The sequence below is a fragment of the Mustela nivalis genome (assembly GCF_964662115.1).
Source record: "Mustela nivalis genome assembly, chromosome: 5".
Classification (NCBI taxonomy): Eukaryota; Metazoa; Chordata; class Mammalia; order Carnivora; family Mustelidae; genus Mustela; species Mustela nivalis.
This window is the reverse complement of record NC_139024.1, coordinates 100,677,701-100,697,072: the sequence shown is the minus strand read 5'-3', so window position 1 is coordinate 100,697,072 and position 19,372 is coordinate 100,677,701. Positions and strand designations below refer to the sequence as shown.

The 19,372-nt window shown below is 38.2% G+C and overlaps 1 protein-coding gene across 2 annotated transcripts in view; it reads left to right on the top strand.

Moving 5' to 3' along the window:
* Window positions 1-5,582, top strand: part of BMP5 (bone morphogenetic protein 5) — a 115,111-nt gene extending 109,529 nt beyond the window's left edge. Inside the window, exon 7 of one of the 2 annotated variants that reach the window (XM_082731239.1) lies at window positions 3,754-5,582. In XM_082731239.1, the coding sequence (XP_082587365.1) occupies window positions 3,754-3,903 (150 nt within the window). In that variant the 3' untranslated portion in view covers window positions 3,904-5,582. Of the gene's footprint in view, window positions 1-2,330; window positions 3,067-3,753 lie in introns of those variants that run through there. The other variant, XM_082731240.1, reaches the window with a different exon arrangement.
* The last annotated feature ends 13,790 nt before the right edge of the window (window positions 5,583-19,372 follow it).

Genomic DNA, 19,372 nt, shown 5'->3' with positions numbered 1-19,372 from the left:
GATGCAAGCGTCATATAAATGTTATTTTAAAGGAAAACATCCATTTATAGCTGTAAATGCATTATTTTTCTTTAAAATTCCCTTGGTACTTTTTTTTTTTTTCTTTTTAGAGCCAAAGTAATAACTGTGGGTATAGTCAAGAAATTCAGACTGGTTTAAAGAATAGTCCTGATTCCAGAATGGAGAAGACTTCAGCTAGGAAAATTGGAGTAACCACATGAAGTGGTCACTCTGCAGTGATTTCTTTGCTGTGCAATATGACTAACCACACAGGTTCCCAGGGGCTGTTTCTAACCTAGCAATTCATTAGAAACCATTGCAAAAACATTGAATAATAGCCTTACTAAATTTCATCTGAGGGCTTTTACTCTAATTATTAAAGAATGTTCCACCACAATACTTTGGTATTATGAAACTTCTTCAAGTAGACTTTAAGTAGAAGATTCATTTCTATTTCATGATCTTTATTATATTTTTAATAATCTTTAAGGTGGAATTTCATCTTCATTTTTTCCTTTCCTCACTCTGGCATTCAGCAGTGATTTAATCTCTAATAACCTGGACTTATTTTTGTGAAAACAATAATGAAATGTTGATTTTGTGGTCTCTAAATGGTTGTACTGTATTTAACGAGCTCATGAAACCTCTTGAGAGCCTGACACACCTGCCTTATGGTGTGTGACTTACTGATCTGGCAGAGGGACAGTCTTTGGAACACTAAGTGAGAGGCTCCTAAAAGGTGCAATAGATCATGTGATAAAATTCTGAATTAATATTTGGGTTAATAAGAACATTTTAACCATATGTCATCAAGAGAGAAGGAAAAGGATACGTTGTTTTAGATTCAAGACTTAGTGACAGGGGCGCCTGGGTGGCTCAGTGGGTTAAAGCCTCTGCCTTTGGCTCGGGTCGTGATCCAGGGGTCCTGGGATCGAGCGTCACGTCAGGCTCTCTGCTTGGCAGGGAGCCTGTTTCCCTGGCTCTCTGCCTGCCTCTCTGCCTACTTGTGATCTCTGTCAAATAAATAAATAAAATATTAAAAAAAAAAAAAAAGACTTAGTGACAGAAGTTGCTCTTTGGCAGATGCCAGTAGGAGAGCAATAGCCATGAGGAAAAAATAATCTATCTTTCTGGGCGAGTCTTGTTTATGATCAACAAAAAAATGGAACTACTAGAATTTGTGAGTTGACTCTTAAGGTTATTGTTTTGGAATTCATTTAAAGTTAAAGCTGATAAAAGACTATGCCAGTTTTCTTCTGAATAAGGAATGATATATATAAATTGGCAGATTAAATCCTTGAATGGCTTGATGTTTTCTGGTCTGGACATCATAGGTATTGGAGAAGAATTAGATACCAGAAAGGTGTGTCTATGGCAACTAGAGCATGGGTATTGTCAAAAACTTCGGAAATAACCTTGGAGTAAAGAGAAACAGAGAGGTAAAACAAATACATGTTTTGAAAGGCAGTCATTTATAAATATTTTTCTTTTTATTCTTGACCGATGAGATTGCCTACTTCTGTGCAAAGAATAGAGGAAATTCCTAGGGAAATTTTAAGATTTGTTGTGCTTTCATATTTGCTATACCTACAAATAGAAGTGCTTCTTGATGCAGGATATCATTTCTGGGGGTTGGGAAAAAGAATCTCTGTGAACCATAGCCAGCTATCCTTGCCTATGAGAATTCTATGATGACCCAAAATGCAATCACATAGAGAAAAATGCTGCTGTTTCGAGCCTTGAAAGAATCGCCATGATGCCTGTCTTTCTATAGGGTCAAAGCAATAGCCACTGTTAGCTTATAGAGGAATGACACTTTGTTTCTCAGAAAATTCTTTGCCTCTTTATATTGTCTTCTTAATGACTCAGAAAGCAGACTTCTGCTTCATTGAATTTGATACATTCTAATGTATCAAAGGCAGCCTCAGGCTGAGCAATGCTTAATTATTGAAAAAACTCTGTCAAAATACTCTTCCTCTCATTTTTCTTTTTATTTCTTATGAATATATAACCATGTATTATCAGCTTTTAGGGCTATAGTCTAGAAGGCAGTGTCAAAAAACAAACATTAAAAAAATTTTTTTTGACATGGACTTGGAACAAGTCCCTGCTCTGCTTCACTATCCTGAGACATGGGACATAAGTCATTGCAAAACTTGAAGCATACATGGGAAGTTTGATTTTTTTTTTTCCTGGAATTGTGCACTCTGTACGCTTGTTCTGTGAAGGACATGAAACAAGAAGACATGCTTGTTGCTGAAGGAAAGCATATTTATGACTAATATGTTTGAGAAACCAGTCAAGAACAATCCATTTTTTTTTTTTTTCAGAATGATTGCTTTGTGAAGCTGCCAAGGCCATTGAAATAAGGGGTTATCAATCATGTATGTGTGGGTTATGGAAGATCAAGCTGATGAGGGACACAAGCCTGCATCTGAAATTTGTCGAAACTATCCAACTTTTAGTTTTGTGAGGTCCTAGGAAATTTCAAGTTCATGTCAGATCACCTCATTTTTCCTGCTGTTTCTGTCCACATGCAGGGCTCCTATATCATTTCAGCCAGAACATTGTGCAGCCAAAACTCTAAGAGGCTATATTTGCTTTTTGTGGATCCCTTAAGACTCATCAGTAGGACTTCCCATAAACTCCTTTGGGGGAAGGGCCAGGGTAGCTGAGTGGGAAAGGAGGAACCATGTACTGGCTTCTTGCTCAATGACTACAAATTACAGGCAGACTGCCAGTCTGATCAAAATGCGAACAAACTATGCTTAAGCATTTCACTTTCGGTGTACAGCTACCTTTTGAGGCTCTTGGAGGAGAGAGATTTTCAATTTGTAAACTATCTAGGCTCCTTGCTTCTGATTTAGCTGAACGTGCTTTTTGGCACTTGTCTAGGAGAGAAGAAAGCAAAAGGGTATTAATCTCCAGCCAGTTTGGTAAAAATTTCTGTAGAGAAGAGTTGAAATCATTGCTTTAAAATAAGTTTTGGATTATACCTGCAGTTCACTTTGCTGTGATTTTTATGTTTCCTTTATTGTGGAAAATTAAAAGTGTGTGTAACTTTTATGAGTTGTTGTTAATTGTCCTTTAAAAAATAATTCTTAGATTCAAATCTTTCTATAGTCCAATCATGTCCCTTCATGAATTTGCATTTATAACTTCTGCATTTCTTATGAAGTAGATAGAAGGAGTCATTCTAACCAAAAGCAACTCAGTGCTAGTTGCCATGTTCTTTCCCCCAGAAAAATTTCCACTGAATATTCCATAGAAGGAGTTTTCCTTACTTGATAGAGAATTTTTGAAGGCCCCAACACATAATGAGAATGGGTGAGTTGAGTCTAGGTGTTCACGCCTAAAAATACATTCTTCCCTACCAGTCCCCATCCTCCACCCCAGCCACTGAACATAAATAGAAGAGTGATAGCTGAACGGTGTGTCTGATTGTGCAACAAAACAAGAATGTTATTTGAGGGTGCCTGGGTTGCTCAGTGGGTTAAAGCCTCTGCCTTCGGCTCAGGTCATGATCTCAGAGTCCTGGGATCGAGTTCTGCATCAGGCTTTCTGCTCAGCAGGGAGCCTGCTTCCCCTTCTTTCTTTGCCTGCCTCTATGCCTACTTGTGATCTCTTTCTCTGTCAAATAAATAAATAAGATCTTAAAAAAAAAAAACACCAAGAATATTATTTGAAAGCTGTGGACAAAATGTCTATCTCATTTCTAAAAAAAAAAAAAAAAAACATGTTTTTCTTTCCCAGGTTCATCTGATGTTTCCTGACCATGTACCAAAACCTTGCTGTGCTCCAACCAAGTTAAATGCCATCTCTGTGCTGTACTTTGATGACAGCTCCAATGTCATCTTGAAAAAATACAGAAATATGGTAGTGCGTTCGTGTGGCTGCCACTGATATTAAATAATATTGGTAATAATAAAAAGATCTGTATTAAGGTTTAGGACTATAATAAAAAGTATGCTTTCACACAAGAAGGGAATTTCATAAAATTACTCTGGCTCATTTCATCTCTGTACCTATGTACAATATTGTGTATATAGTTACTTTTATTTATTTAAAGGTATATATTCTCCTTTGTGGATGCCTTAGCAATCAAATTTATTCTATAGGTCTCTTGCACAATAGATAGTCCAGTGTAACTTTCAATGGTATATGCTAAGTCCAATTCAATTCCATGTCAACATTTTTCCTAATGTGATTTTTATATAATTTTCTGAAATTAGAACTCCTTTGTATGTTAATCACTGATAAAGGACATTGAATTCATTTGGCTATGTGGTACCTGTGAAAATGGATAGGTTGTTTATTTAGAAATAAAACTAAAAACTAATAATAATAATAATAATAACAACAACCCAAACAAAAATGCTTGGATAAACACAATTTTTCTTTCAGAGTTTCCGCTACATTAGATAAAGTGAAATGTTGAACTGGATTTGAATAAATAAACAGTAGGCAGAACATAGAAGCTGAGAGATTACACATAATTGTTGTAACTATTTGCTTTAACAGCATTGATGTAACTGGAGGAGTGCGTTCCTTCTTGGATTGTGTACTATAGATTTTGCAAAGTGCTCAAAGCTTCAGGAATTCTGTGGAGACAGGCTTGAGCCTGTGTCCTTAACTTTCCAAGTTAACACTAAAATATTGTAGTACAACCTTCTTACCTCAAATAAATCATGTCTGCCTATTATCTAGAACACTACTGCTGCAGATTTTTTTTTTTTTCAGATAAAAACAGTCCAAAATAAAGAAACATTTACATGCGCTCCACTTCTCTCCCCACAGACAAGAGTCATTGCATACATAAAACATAGTGGAGCGAAGATGCCGACAGAGCCATTTTCCTTAGCTCTGCTTTATGACTGAGTCTGCTGATTGATGTGATGCAAGGGATTTTATTTAGGGTAAAAGCACTGAAACTAAACTGAAGGAAATTACCAAAAATCCCGGAATGGCTCTGACAGAATTGCCATTTTGAAAGAACAGCTGAAATCCATTTTTCATATCTTTGAGAACGAGCTCAATGAAAACCTTATTTTGTGAGGGGATTTCATAAACCTCCCTCCAAGCACAAATAATTCCAAACGGGAAGGTTCTGATGTGTGCATGTGCATGTGTATTCTTCCCCCTGAAATTAATTTATTTTCTTTCTTTGCCTTCTAAGGCTTTTCTTTAACACACACTAACTTTTGGAAGAATGACATTTAGATGGATTACTCGCTATTTGTCGTGGCTCTACAGTTAAGCTTATTTACAGCTCATCTAAAATATTCATAAAACCATTAATTAATCAACCCTTTGGACCTTTCAAGTAAAACTTGTATCAGAAATAGCTTCAGAAATATTATGGTCTCGCTTGTAATTCAGGTATATTACAATGTTGTTTGAGAATACAGTTTATCTCAAAGAAAATTTGATAATAACTATATTGAGGGTACATTAAGTAATATATTTTTAAATAAATAGTGTACCATTGTAAGAAAAAGAAATGGAAGTCTATTATATTATTCTTTAAATGTGCTGTTTAAATATATTTCTATATTTTAAAATATATTAAACTTGTGATGCTAGTTTCTACTGATTTGGCTCTTTATTTAAGAGGGACACAAAAATGTAAGTATGTCATAAGCTGAGATGCTAAGAATATCATCTGTAAAATGTTGGTGGGTTACATGATTCCTTATGTTCTTTTTAATTGCTGAAACTGGTTTTTGTGTTTTTAATAAATAATGCACTGTTAAATGGACAAAGCAACAATCCATGAATTAAGATTCTTCTTAATCTGCCCAAGCAGTAAAGAGATTTTTAAAATAGCAAAAAAATATAGGGATGAAAAAATATCTCACTCGTTCGTTTTCCCTTGAGAGGAGGTATAATTGGCATCAGTATTTTCATAATTTTTCAGATTAGATACATGAATATATGTACATATATGCAATATGCTCAGTTAAATTATTCTCAAATAGCTATTAGTGTAAATTTGTACTATTACTTTAGCAATACTTAAGCTATTATCAGAAACCAGAATAATTTAGCTTGTTTTAACAGGAGCTAAACAACTCAGCGTTTTTTAGCTAGTTAGGTATTGGCTTTTTCTTTGTGTGTTAGTTTTAAAATTTCTTGCTTTATATGTATTTTGCCTTGTAAAGTGGCCCTCATTCTTTCTGAAAGTAGAAGGGTATAAATCACAAATACCAAGTTCTTAAGGCAAAAATAAATTGTCTATAGTGAACTAAAGAAATAAGAAAAACACGAGAAAGGAAAATCTAAAATTATTTTTTTCTCAAGAACTGTCTTTTTATAATCCCTATATCACCGTCGTCGAATCTGAGCCAGAGTCTACTGGCTACTCTACAGTCTGGCAAGTATCATCTCCCAAGAAATTTACAATGAGTGATGTTTCTGATGCAGTTCCATTCAAGGCAGAAGAAATGCTCTTTCCCAAACACACGTCACTGTCTCATAACTACTCAGTCAACTGCTCAATCTATCATCCAATTTCCACGTAGAGATTATCTGCAGTTCTAGGTGTTCTCCTTTGTATTTTATTTTATTTTTATTTTTTCTGCCTGGAAAGTTAGAACTTAGAACTGAAGATGCCTTTGCCGAAACATATCTGTTGTTATATATACATGTATACATCTGTACTTTATCAAGTTTGGTTACGATCATAATTGAGGAGAGAGTAGGAAACGTAACAGTCAATGCCAGTATTTATTCTAATTTAGACAGGAAAGTGACACTATATCCAAGTTAGCAATTTTTTTTTCCAAGTTAGCAATTTAAAAAGAGCAAAGTTTCTGCAAAATTACCTCAACATCGGTTGCAATATTTGTTAACACTTACTTGGAACATGGGTCTTTCAAAGACAGAAGAAACTGGATCAGATATAGCCTTAAAAAAAAAAAAAAAAAGGATACCATCCATCTTTTTCAAAGAAATGGAACAAATAATGCTAAAATTTATATGGAACCAGAAAAGACCTCGAATAGCCAAAGGGATATTGAAAAAGAAAGCCAACGTTGGTGGCATCACAATTCCAGACTTCAAGCTCTATTACAAAGCTGTCATCATCAAGACAGCATGGTACTGGCACAAAAACAGACACATAGATCAATGGAACAGAATAGAGAGCCCAGAAATAGACCCTCAACTCTACAGTCAACTCATCTTCAACAAAGCAGGAAAGAATGTCCAATGGAAAAAGACAGCCTCTTCAATAAATGGTGCTGGGAAAATTGGACAGCCACATGCAGAAAAATGAAATTGGACCATTTCCTTACACCACACACAAAAATAGACTCAAAATGGATGAAGGACCTCAATGTGAGAAAGGAATCCATCAAAATCCTTGAGGAGAACACAGGCAGCAACCTCTTCAACCTCTGCCGCAGCAACATCTTCCTAGGAACAACGCAAAAGGCAAGGGAAGCAAGGGCAAAAATGAACTATTGGGATTTCATCAAGATCAAAAGCTTTTGCACAGCAAAGGAAACAGTTAACAAAATCAAAAGACAACTGACAGAATGGGAGAAGATATTTGCAAATGACATATCAGATAAAGGACTAGTGTCCAGAATCTATAAAGAACTTAGCAAACTCAACACCCAAAGAACAAATAATCCAATCAAAAAATGGGCAGAGGACATGAACAGACATTTCTGCAAAGAAGACATCCAGATGGCCAACAGACACATGAAAAAGTGCTCCATATCACTAGGCATCAGGGAAATACAAATCAAAACCACAATGAGATATCACCTCACACCAGTCAGAATGGCTAAAATTAACAAGTCAGGAAATGACAGATGCTGGCGAGGATGCGGAGAAAGGGGAACCCTCCTACACTATTGGTGGGAATGCAAGCTGGTGCAGCCACTCTGGAAAACAGCATGGAGGTTCCTCAAAATGTTGAAAATAGAACTGCCCTATGACCCAGCAATTGCACTATTGGGTATTTACCCTAAAGATACAAACATAGTGAAACAAAGGGGCACGTGCACCCGAATGTTTATAGCAGCAATGTCCACAATAGCCAAACTATGGAAAGAACCTAGATGTCCCTCAACAGATGAATGGATCAAGAAGATGTGGTATATATACACAATGGAATACTATGCAGCCATCAAAAGAAATGAAATCTTGCCATTTGCGACAACATGGATGGAACTAGAGCGTATCATGCTTAGTGAAATAAGTCAAGCAGAGAAAGACAACTATCATATGATCTCCCTGATATGAGGAAGTGGTGATGCAACATGGGGGCTTAAGTGGGTAGGAGAAGAATAAATGAAAGAAGATGGGATTGGGAGGGAGACAATCCATAAGTGACTCTTAATCTCACAAAAGAAACTGAGGGTTTCTGGGGGGAGGGGGTTTGGGAGAAGGGGGTGGGATTATGGACATTGGGGAGGGGATGTGCTTTGGTGAGTGCTGTGAAGTGTGTAAACCTGGTGATTCACAGACCTGTACCCCTGGGGATAAAAATATATGTTTATAAAAAATAAAAAATTAATAATAAAAAAAAAGTTCAAAATCAATAAAAAAAAAAAAAAGGAAATTTCAGAAGTCTTAAAACAGGCATCTTCACCTTTGCGTCTCAGTTTCCACTTTGCAGATGCAGCGAGTCTCTCATCATTCCTGAAAGGTCAACACATGTACCCAGTGGAGAGAAAATGGGTAAATGACTACAGCTGCTGGAGGTTATCTGTAGAAAGATGGGAGATAAAATACTGCATAAACAGTCCCTGGACCCAGCCGTTTGGAATAGAACCGAAGCTGAGTGGTTAGTGAGGGGGGCAGTACTTCCCCCCCCACCCCCAGTTCACTGTGGCTGCTACTATGTGGTGAAATGTAACACTTAAAAAGCTGGACTGTGTTTATTTTCCTGCGGATACTTATAGAAAGAGCCCAAACGAGGGAAATAATTCTCTACCTCAAGCCACAGGCCCGTAAGATGTCTTAGATTTTGTATCTTTATACTTTCTTCAATGATTCACATTTGCCTACATATATACACACACTTACAAATAAGTGTACTTTTATATGTTTTAAAGAAGAGGGATTAAAAACACAAATAAATAATATTTTAAGTGAACCAACAGAACTTTGGGGAAAGAAAAATATAATACAATGGGGAGTTTGAAAGAACTTAAAGTATATGAGGATCAAAAGGAATTCGAACATCCATTTAATCAGTATTCTGGAAAACTGGAGACAACTTTTTTTTCTTTTAAAGATCTTATTTATTCACATGACAGAGATCATAAGTAGGCAGAGAGGCAGGCAGAAAGAGAGGGGGAAGCAGGCTCCCCACGGAGCAGAGAGCCTGATGCCTGGCTGATCCCAGGACCCTAATTAGGGTCCTGAGCCTCGAGACCTGAGCCGAAGGCAGAGGCTTTAACCACACTGAGCCACCCAGGTGCATGGAGCCAGCTTTTAGGCTAACAGCTGACTCTTTATCAGAGCTGGCTCCTCAATTGGCAAGTCAGTCAACAGGTAATGGCTATCTTCAGAATGCTAAGGGAAAGTAACTGTCAGATGGAATTCTATATCTAGCAAAACTATTCCAAACTTTAGGGCAAAACAAAAAAACATTCAAGTAAAACTGAGAGAGAATTTGTCATCAACAGCAAAGGCTCTGCTAAAGGTTCTACTTCAGGAAGAAGGACAACCCCAAAAGGAAATGCCCGCAATAATGATGAGCAAGAAAATGGGAGACATGGGGCTAGGCTGAAATAAATAATATGTCTCCTAATTGTAGTTTTAGAAATCAAGAGAATTAAACAGTATCAGATCAGGTTGAGAGTAAACCACAGTATCATTGCACGATGAAGGTAGATGGTAGGAAATCAGAAGCTTTGCATTTTACTTAATGATGATTAAATTAAACTCATTAACTTCAGAACACAAAGTAGTGTGTATATTTTAAATCAGGATTGACAATATTTTTCTGTAAAGGATGTGATAATCAAATTTTAGGCTTGGGGTTTCTGTCCCAACTCCTCAACTCTGCTGCAGGAGCATGAAAGTGGCCATAGACAATATGCACGCTAATATGTGTAGCTGTATTCCAATAAGATTTTACTTAAAAAATGCAGTGGGTGAGGTTTGGCCCACTGTCAGTGTACTTTGCTGACCCACGTTCTAAACTAGTAGAAGGGATAATTGTAATGTGGTAACATACAATCAATTCGACAAGACAAAAAAGAAGAAACGGGTTTCAAAAACATTTATGTTTTGGGGCACCTGGGTGGCTCAGTGGGTTAAAGTTTCTGCCTTCGGCTCGGGTCATGATCCCAGGGTGCTTGGATCAAGTCCCACATCGGGCTCTCTGCTCAGCGGGGAGCCTGCTTCCCCCTCTCTCTCTGCCTGCCTCTCTTCCTACTTGTGATCTCTGTCTGTCAAATAAATAAATGAAATCTTTAAAAAAAAATTATGTTTTAAAATATATATGGTTTTAAAAAACATAGCATATATGGGAAATACAGCATATAATAAATCCATACATAGTCACATAATGTTCCATGTAAACAGACTGGAAAGATCACTACTGCCAGATTGGATTTAAGACAACTTCAACAGCTAGCAACGTTCTGTTCAAAAAAGGTATATCTAGAACTTTAAATCACAGGAAGGTTGAGAGTAAAAGGAAGTTTTATACCTACAGAATACCCACCACAGGAAAACTGGGTTAATTATATTAACAAAGTATATTTACACTTTAATACAAACCAGCCATTACTGTTTTGAATATAAGGACATACTGTTGCCTGTTGATTTTTGGCACATTTTCTCATAATATTGTTTCTAAAATAATTTTTTTAATTATATGTTTAAAATTAATTTAAAAAGGACCTTATTCTGGCATTCAAAGTCATTCTCTTCTTAAGACTCTGGTGATTTGAACCTATTTATTTTTTAGAGAGAGTGTGTGTGCATGTGGTGGGGCGGGGGGCAGAGGGCGAGAGGAAAGAGAATCTTAGCAAGGCAGGCTCCATGTCCAGTAGAGAGCCCCTGGTGTGGCTCAATTTCACAACACTGAAATCAGGACCTGAGCCTAAATCAGGAGTCAGAGGCTCAAGGAACTGAGCCACCCAGGTGTCCAAGACTCTGAAGATTTGAAAATTACTTGTCTTTAAGATGAAAGTTTACAGTATTGTATTCAACAATGCATGTTGTTGTCAGTGAGACACTCTGAGGTGATTCCGCTTAGAAAACTAAATAAAGCGTATATGACAGAACAAGCACTTTTCCAAAGATGTTATGACAAGAAGGAAGAATATTTGAAAAATCTTGGCTATGGAACATAATGGGTCCAATGAATCTCCTTTCACACCAACCTCCTAGGACTACTATTAGATGAAAGTAAAATATCTCCTGTATCCCCAGTACACTAATATACTTCTGAGCCTTGATAACATTTTTCTGTTCACTGGGAATACCCTCCTTAAATTCTTCCTGCTGATATTCTCCTGATTCCTGGAGTGACTTCTCATTTGCTATTTCCTTCAAAAAGACCTAATACACCAAACCAGATGTGTTTAATCCCTCTAATAAACCACTGCAACACTCCTGCTTCTGAGACACGCGTCACATTATGCCAGCTACTACAGTTATTTGGAAAATGAAGTGCTACGATATTCACTCATTTATTAATTCCCTAAATAGTATCATAAAGATCTTCTCATAGTTGATGTTCTATAAATTTGGAAATGAATAGAAGGTGGCTTGATTTATTATTTTAATGGAAAATAAAGAGCAAACATAAAAGGAATACTGTCAGGACGCCTGGGTGGCTCAGTGGGTTAAAGCCTCTGCCTTCGCCTCAGGTCATGATCCCAGGGTTCTAGGATCTAGCCTTGCATCGGGCTCTTTGCTCAGCAAGGAGCCTGCTTCCCCCTCTCTCTCTGCCTACTTGTGATCTCTGTCTGTGAAATAAATAAATAAAATATTTTTTTAATAAATAAATAAATAAAAGGAATACTGTCGAAGCTGAGTGAGGGGACTCAATTTTTTATTTTATTTTACTTTTAAAACAAGGTGTGCAACTTCTTAAAAAAGATTTTATTTATTTATTTGATAAAGAGACACAGCGAGAGAGGGAACACAAGCAGGGGGAGTGGGAGAGAGAGAAGAAGGCTTCCCGCTGAGTAGGGAGCCCGACAGGCGGCTCCATTCCAGGACCCTGGGATCATGACCTGAACTGAAGGCAGATGCTGAATGACTGAGCCACGCAGGCGCTCCTCAATTTTTTGTTTTAAAACAAAATATCCCAAGCAACACATCTTTCACTTTTAGGGCATTCTAATCTGCATTTCATTAGGTTTCTTTCTTTCTTTCTTTCTCTCTTTCTTTCTTTTCTACTTTCCTCCTTCCTTCCTTCCTTCCCTCCCTTCCTTTCTTCTTCTTCTCCTTCTTCTTCTTCTTTTTTCTTCCCTGAGATTTTATCTTCTTCCTTTGCTTGGGACATACTCTTCTGCTTCTTCATTTTGCTTGGCTCAGCATTGGTTTCTATGCCTGAGGTGAAACAGCCACCTCTCCCAATATTGAAGGAGCAGCCTTGTGTCATTGCTGAACCTCAGCATTCAAACTTTCCTAGCTCTTGTTTGTCTCAAATCTTTATGAGACAAGCAGCCTATCTATTTTTTTTTTTATCTATTTTTAATAGCTCTCAGTAGTTGAGGGTGTGCCATGATGACTCAGTGACTGACCAGGGGAGGATCTCAGTCAGCCCTTAGATTCAACATGAATGGAAGCCACACCCTCAGGCAGCAGATTTTAAAGTATGAAAATATATATAAGTCTTTTGGGACCAGAAGTGAACCCCTCCTGGTCACCATCATCAGGCAATCTGGAGGGATTTCCTAAGAGGCAGTCGCAAAAATCAGGGCATCTAAATGAGCATCTAAGCTCCCTTTTAGGAGATACTACAACCTGGAATAAGATAAAGGGAGAGTGCAAAAATGGTGTCCTCCTCCCTGTTCCCTGAGAGCATCTCTATAGCTTCTAGTTGTGCACTAAACCCGAAGCCTAGTTGTAAGGCCAAAGCTCCAAAGCAGGCCTCTTTCACAGAAAGGCTGTGGGTGTGTTTCAATCTGTTATCTGTGCAGGACCCTGGGGATGGTAGACTGCCAAGCATAGTCTCTGATTGTTGCACTCCTATGGGGCCCAGGCAACAAGTGTCCCTGGCCTCCAGAATCAGGCAATCAAGACACCCAGGTGTCCCCTGGATGGTAGCTGCAAAAACTGGGTCATCAGATATAAAAATCAGGGCAGCAGACATATGTACACACTTCCCTGCAGGAGATAATTGCACTCTGGAAAGTGCAAAGATGGCTCCCACTGGCAGAAGCAAGGCAGGGAGAGCTGAAAAGATTGCACCTGCTTTTAAAAAAAAAAAAAAAAAAAGGGAGGAAGAAAAGGAGGAAGAACGGAGGGAGAAAAGAGAGATGGTGCCTGCTGGCCTTAACAAGGCAGAGGGAGTGGCTTTAACAAGATGGCATCCACCAGCCTCCAACCGCAGAACATACCCCAGCAGACCCCAGGCCCTCCGACCGACTGACCCGTGCTTTGGAATCAGCAAACGAGCCTCTTTCCCGTAAAATCTGGGTGCTTTTCAAAGGGCTGCTTCTGCACTGACCCTGAGACAGGTGAGTTTGCAAGTGAGCACTTTAAATGGTGTTTTTCAGTTCACCTCAGTTCCGCAACTCTCTTGCGCACAAGCACAGCTAGTCTTGAAAATCGGATGTTTTGTGGGCTCTTCGCTCAGGGGCTGGTCTTAAAAGGTGGTGTGCCTAATGTGAGGAACAAACCCTTTGCCCCTCACGGAGGAGCTCTGGGTTTTGAGCTGCCTCCTTGGGTCTCTGGGCTGGGGACAGCGTTTATGGCGAGACTGTGTTTCAGACTTTCCTCCAACATTCAATGTGGTTTCCGTCTAGTTTGCCCAACATGAAGGGGTTGCTCTGCTAGTTTTTAGATTTTTTTTTTTAAGATTTTATTTATTTATTTGACAGAGATTACAAGTAGGCAGAGAGAGAGAGGAGGAAGCAGGCTCCTTGCTGAGCAGAGAGCCCGATGCAGGGCTCGATCCCAGCACCCTGAGATCATGACCGGAGCAGAAGGCAGCGGCTTAACCCACTGAGTCACCCAGGCGCCCTAGTTTTTAGATTTTTTAAAGAGGAAATTGTTCAATTTATAGCTGTAGATTCCATACGCCTCTGGAGAAGGTAAATTCAGGACCTTTTTAAGTGTCATCTTGAACTGGAACCTTGAAGGCATTCTAATTGGCATAAAACAAGGAGCACAATATGGAGCCCACAGGATGATTTAGTACTTCTAAATTATAAATGGGGAAATAAAGGTCTTCAGAAAGTAGAAAGTGCTACCTCATTCATGTCGTGGTGACCCAGAACTGAACATAGAGACAAAAGAAGTTATTTATGTCGCCGTCTGTGGAAAAACATTCCAGGCCATGGTAGCAACAAGTGTGCTTGGCGCTTCTGAGAAGCGAGGAAGCTAGGTCGTGGGGCCATGGTAGAGTGAGTGTTCAGACCAGAGGAAAGACATGGATTCACGGAGATGGCAGGGAGTCACGTGGTGTGGAGTCTTAAAGCCCACCGCAAGGACTTTGAATTTTTACTCTGAAATGAGTTTGTTTTGTGAGATTAAGAGTCACTTATGTGGGAATGCAAGCTGGTGCAGCCACTCTGGAAAACAGCATGGAGGTTCCTCAAAATGTTGAAAATAGACCCAGCAATTGCACTATTGGGTATTTACCCTAAAGATACAAACGTAGTGATCCAAAGGGGCACGTGCACCCGAATGTTTATAGCAGCAATGTCCACAATAGCCAGAGTGTTTTGAGTAGAAGAGGTCATGACTTGTGTTTTAAAAGGAACGTCAGCTGTTGTGAGAAGAACCCTGGGTAAGACCACAAACAGGTGCAGAAAGACAGTGGAGGGGATTTCGAAATCATCCAGTCTTCAAGAGTATGGTGACTTGGACCCATGTGGTAAATTGTGGAAGTGGTGAAAAGTCATTAGAATCTGGAACTATTTCAGAGGGAGAGTAGACAGGATCTGCTCGTGGGATATGACAGAGTGTGAGGTAAAGGTGACTCCCATTACTATGGCCTGAGTAAATGGAAGAAGAATCATTTATGGAGCTGCAGCGTAGGGTGGGGCAGCATTGCCCCGATGAGTGGAGAGTCTGATTCAGGTTATGTTCACTTCTGAGTGAAAGTTCCAAAACGTGGTTAGAAATACAAGCCCTGAGATTACAGGGGAGGTCCCAGGCAGAGATATAAATCTGTAAATTATTCGTATATAGGTGATACGTAAAGCCAAGCAATCAATGAGATCACAGCTGCAAGTAGTATGGCAGTTAAGTGAGAAGGCTTCTCAGCTTTTACTACCCCCTGCCTAATCACCCTGAGGACTGCCTACTGGAAATAGGCATTGACTTGAAGAGAATCAACGTAGGTGTGCTTCTGTCTGCCACAGGGCTTTGTGAATCAGGCTGGTTTTTGTATTTGTTTTTGTTTTTTAAGATTTTGTTTATTTATTTGACAGAGAGAGATTATGAGTAGGCAGAGAGGCAGGCATAGAGAGAGGGGGAAGCAGGCTCCCCGCTGAGCAGAGAGCCCGATGCAGGGCTCGATCCCAGGACCTTGAGATCATGACCTGAGCCGAAGGCGGAGGCTTAACCCACTGAGCCATCCAGGCGCCCCAGGCTGTCTGTTTATTGAGAAAACTCAGTTGGACCTCCCTATGGATATTGTAGAAAATAAAATTAAGGTATTAGTTTATTAAATAACTTTCTATCATTTTGTAATAATAATGCTTGCTGTACTTTCAAGAGAGTCGAAGGAGTTTCAAAGAGTGAAGGTGGCAGTGAGAAAAAAAAGGATGAAGCTAATTATCTGAGAATTTTTGTATAAAATGTCACTGGCATAAATGTTATATGCACACAGGTTCTTCATGAAAGACAAATACAAAATAATACATTATTTTCCATCAAATCTGTATAGACATGTATATGTAATAAAGGGGACAATATCTTTAAAGGTAGCATAAAAGGCTCAGGAGAAACACAATGAAAATATTTCTAATTTAAAATTTTACTGAACATTAAAATGGCTCTTTAAGGAAAGACTGAAAACCTTTCATCGAAGCACTGCTGATTTTTGATCATCCCTATATCTCAGCATTGACAAGGGTCAATTCCACCTTGAAGTTTTTACATTTTTTAAGTTTTCTTTTTTTTTTTCCTTTAAGATTTTTATTTATTTATTTGAGGGAAAACGAGAGCACAAGGTGGGGGAGGGCCAGAGGGAGAAGCAGTCACCCCTGAACAGGGATCCTGAAACAGAGCTCTATCCTGGGACTCCAGGATCATGACCTGAGCTCAAGGCAGTTGCTTAACCAACTGAGCCACCCAGAGACCCCCCCATCTTGAAACTTTTAATTGCAAACTCCCTAGAATATTATTTTTATTTCATGTACACAGCTTTATTTTGAGCTAAAATTAGAGCTATATTTCTGTTTGTAAAACTGAAACTTTTTTTTTTTTTTTTTTTGCATTAGGACCTAGTGAGTAAGAGATAGTGAGTTTGTTTTCAGGAGCACTGTGTATACTGATACAGAAGAATTTATATCACAAGGAAACAATGTGAATATGAGTTCAAAATTTTCTAGATGTCTAGTATCAGTGTCACTGTTTCATAGGTACACAATATTATTAAGGGGTTAAGATGTTTTACTTACCATTAGACACAATCATGTATCATGTTTTCATAGTAGTTACAAAAATAGACTATATGGTTTATTTTTTGCCAGTATCTTTCTTTAATCTGTGCTGTTTGCTCTTACTTTTAGTCTTACTAGCTTTAAAGATCAGTGCCTCAAATTTTGTCTGTAGAGCCTGAAGAAGTCTTTTAAGTATGCTCTGTGTTTTATTTGTTTTATTACTCAAGGCTTCCAACAGCTCTCTGAAGGAGTGCTGTATGCTAGATGATGTTCTGGGAGTCGACTGAGAAGAGCTTAGCCAAGTCTGTTGCATGTTTAACTACAATGAACATTTTTTTTTTTTTTTTTTTTTTTTTACTGATTCTATAGCAGCGGGATTTCTTTCTTTTTTTTTTTTTAATTTTTTATTTTTTATAAACATATATTTTTATCCCCAGGGGTACAGGTCTGTGAATCACCAGGTTTACACACTTCACAGCACTCACCAAAGCACATACCCTCCCCAATGTCCATAATCCCACCCCCTTCTCCCAAACCCCCTCCCCCCAGCAACCCTCAGTTTGTTTTATGAGATTAAGAGTCACTTATGTGGGAATGCAAGCTGGTGCAGCCACTCTGGAAAACAGCATGGAGGTACCTCAAAATGTTGAAAATAGAACTGCCCTATGACCCAGCAATTGCACTATTGGGTATTTACCCTAAAGATACAAACATAGTGATCCAAAAGGGCACGTGCACCCGAATGTTTATAGCAGCAATGTCCACAATAGCCAAACTATGGAAAGAACCTAGATGTCCCTCAACAGATGAATGGATCAAGAAGATGTGGTATATATGGAATACTATGCAGCCATCAAAAGAAATGAAATCTTGCCATTTGTGACAACATGGATGGAACTAGAGCGTATCATGCTTAGCGAAATAAGTCAAGCAGAGAAAGACAACTAGAATAAATGATACAATGAACATTTTTGAAGAAGTCTGTTTTCTCACTTTTCTTTTCAAGCATCTCCTCACAAGGATGTAGAGAGTGCCAAACAATCAAATCAGGAAGACAGATGCTTAATCTGTTTCAAAATAAGTGTACTAAAGCAGTTTACTGTAATATTATATGTGAAAAAGGAAATGAAATAAGAAAACGGCTTGTCATGAAAAAGCCATGTAGATTGACAAGTGTGTAACTTTATGTTGCGTAGCTTTCCTTGGTGAAGATTTTGAGTTCCTACTTATTAGTTAAATGTACATGAGACATACATTAAGATGAGAAGACAGAAAACTTAAAACAATGAATAAGGAAAGGTATAGGAATAATCCAGTAGGAAAATGAGTAAAAATTTGAGCAGGCATTTCCCAGAGAAGGAAATAATTGCCAAGTAATACTTGAACAATGTTCAACCTCACTAACATTTATAAAAAGGCAAGTAAAGACCACAATGAGATAGCATTTCATACAAGATTGGCAGATAGTTTTTATTAAAGAAAGAAATATTGACTGTTATAGAGAATTTGGATCATTATGCTGCTAATGATAGTATAAGTTATTGGTAAAATAATTTTGAAAACAATTTAGCATAATCTTGTAAAGAATATTCACAGACTTTACCACCTAATGATTCCCCTTTTAAATATTCACCAATAGAAATGCTTCTGAAGGGGTGCCTGGGTGGCTCAGTGGGTTAAAGCCTCTGCTTTCAGCTCAGGTCATGATCCCAGGGTCATGTGATCGAGCCCAGCATCAGGCTCTCTGAGGGCCTGCTTTCCTTCCTCTCGCTCGCTCTGCCTGCCTCTCTGCCTACTTGTGATCTCTGTCTGTCAAATAAATTTAAAAAAAAAAAAAAGAAATGCTTCTGAAGATTTGAATTGGAAAATTATACAAGAAGGTTTATGACAAAAGTGTTCATCTGAGGAAACAAAACAAATATATGTATGTTACAACTAAAAAACCAGAAAGGACACAGATGTTCATCTATAGAAAATGGTCAGATATGTCCTATAACAGTGATATCAGTAAGTCACAACTCTGGATAAATCTCACAAACATAGGTTTGGAAAAATAAAATATTGTAGAAGATTATATATGGTATGATATAATTTTTCTAAATCTCAAAATAATGCAAAACTAAATAATACATCTATAGGCATATGTATGTATGGGTACATTAACAAATATCAAGGGAATTTTTAAAAAAAATCAAAATTCAAGATACTGGTTAGCCCAAAAGGATGGGAAATGATTTTAATTGAGAATGGAGCTATTTCTTAGTATGAATGGTAGTATAAATAACTGAGTTTATCAGTATTTTAAAAAATGTGTATATCCATTATGTCTCAGCTTTTATTTATAAAAGAACACCTTTACATTTTAGTGAGTTACAACAGTGATTTACTCGCTCACAATTCAGTGGATCAGCAGCTTGGGCTAGACTCAGCTATCCTTGTTCTACGGATCTTATCTGGACTCCCTCCTGATGCTGTAGTCAGTTTTTGCATCTGCTGGGGCTGGATGGTCTTACATAGCATTATTCATTTATGTCAGTTGGTGTAGGCTGTTGATTGGTGCTGTTTCAGCTGGTAGTGATAGGGCTGGCTAGGCCAGGTCTCCAGTAGGCTTA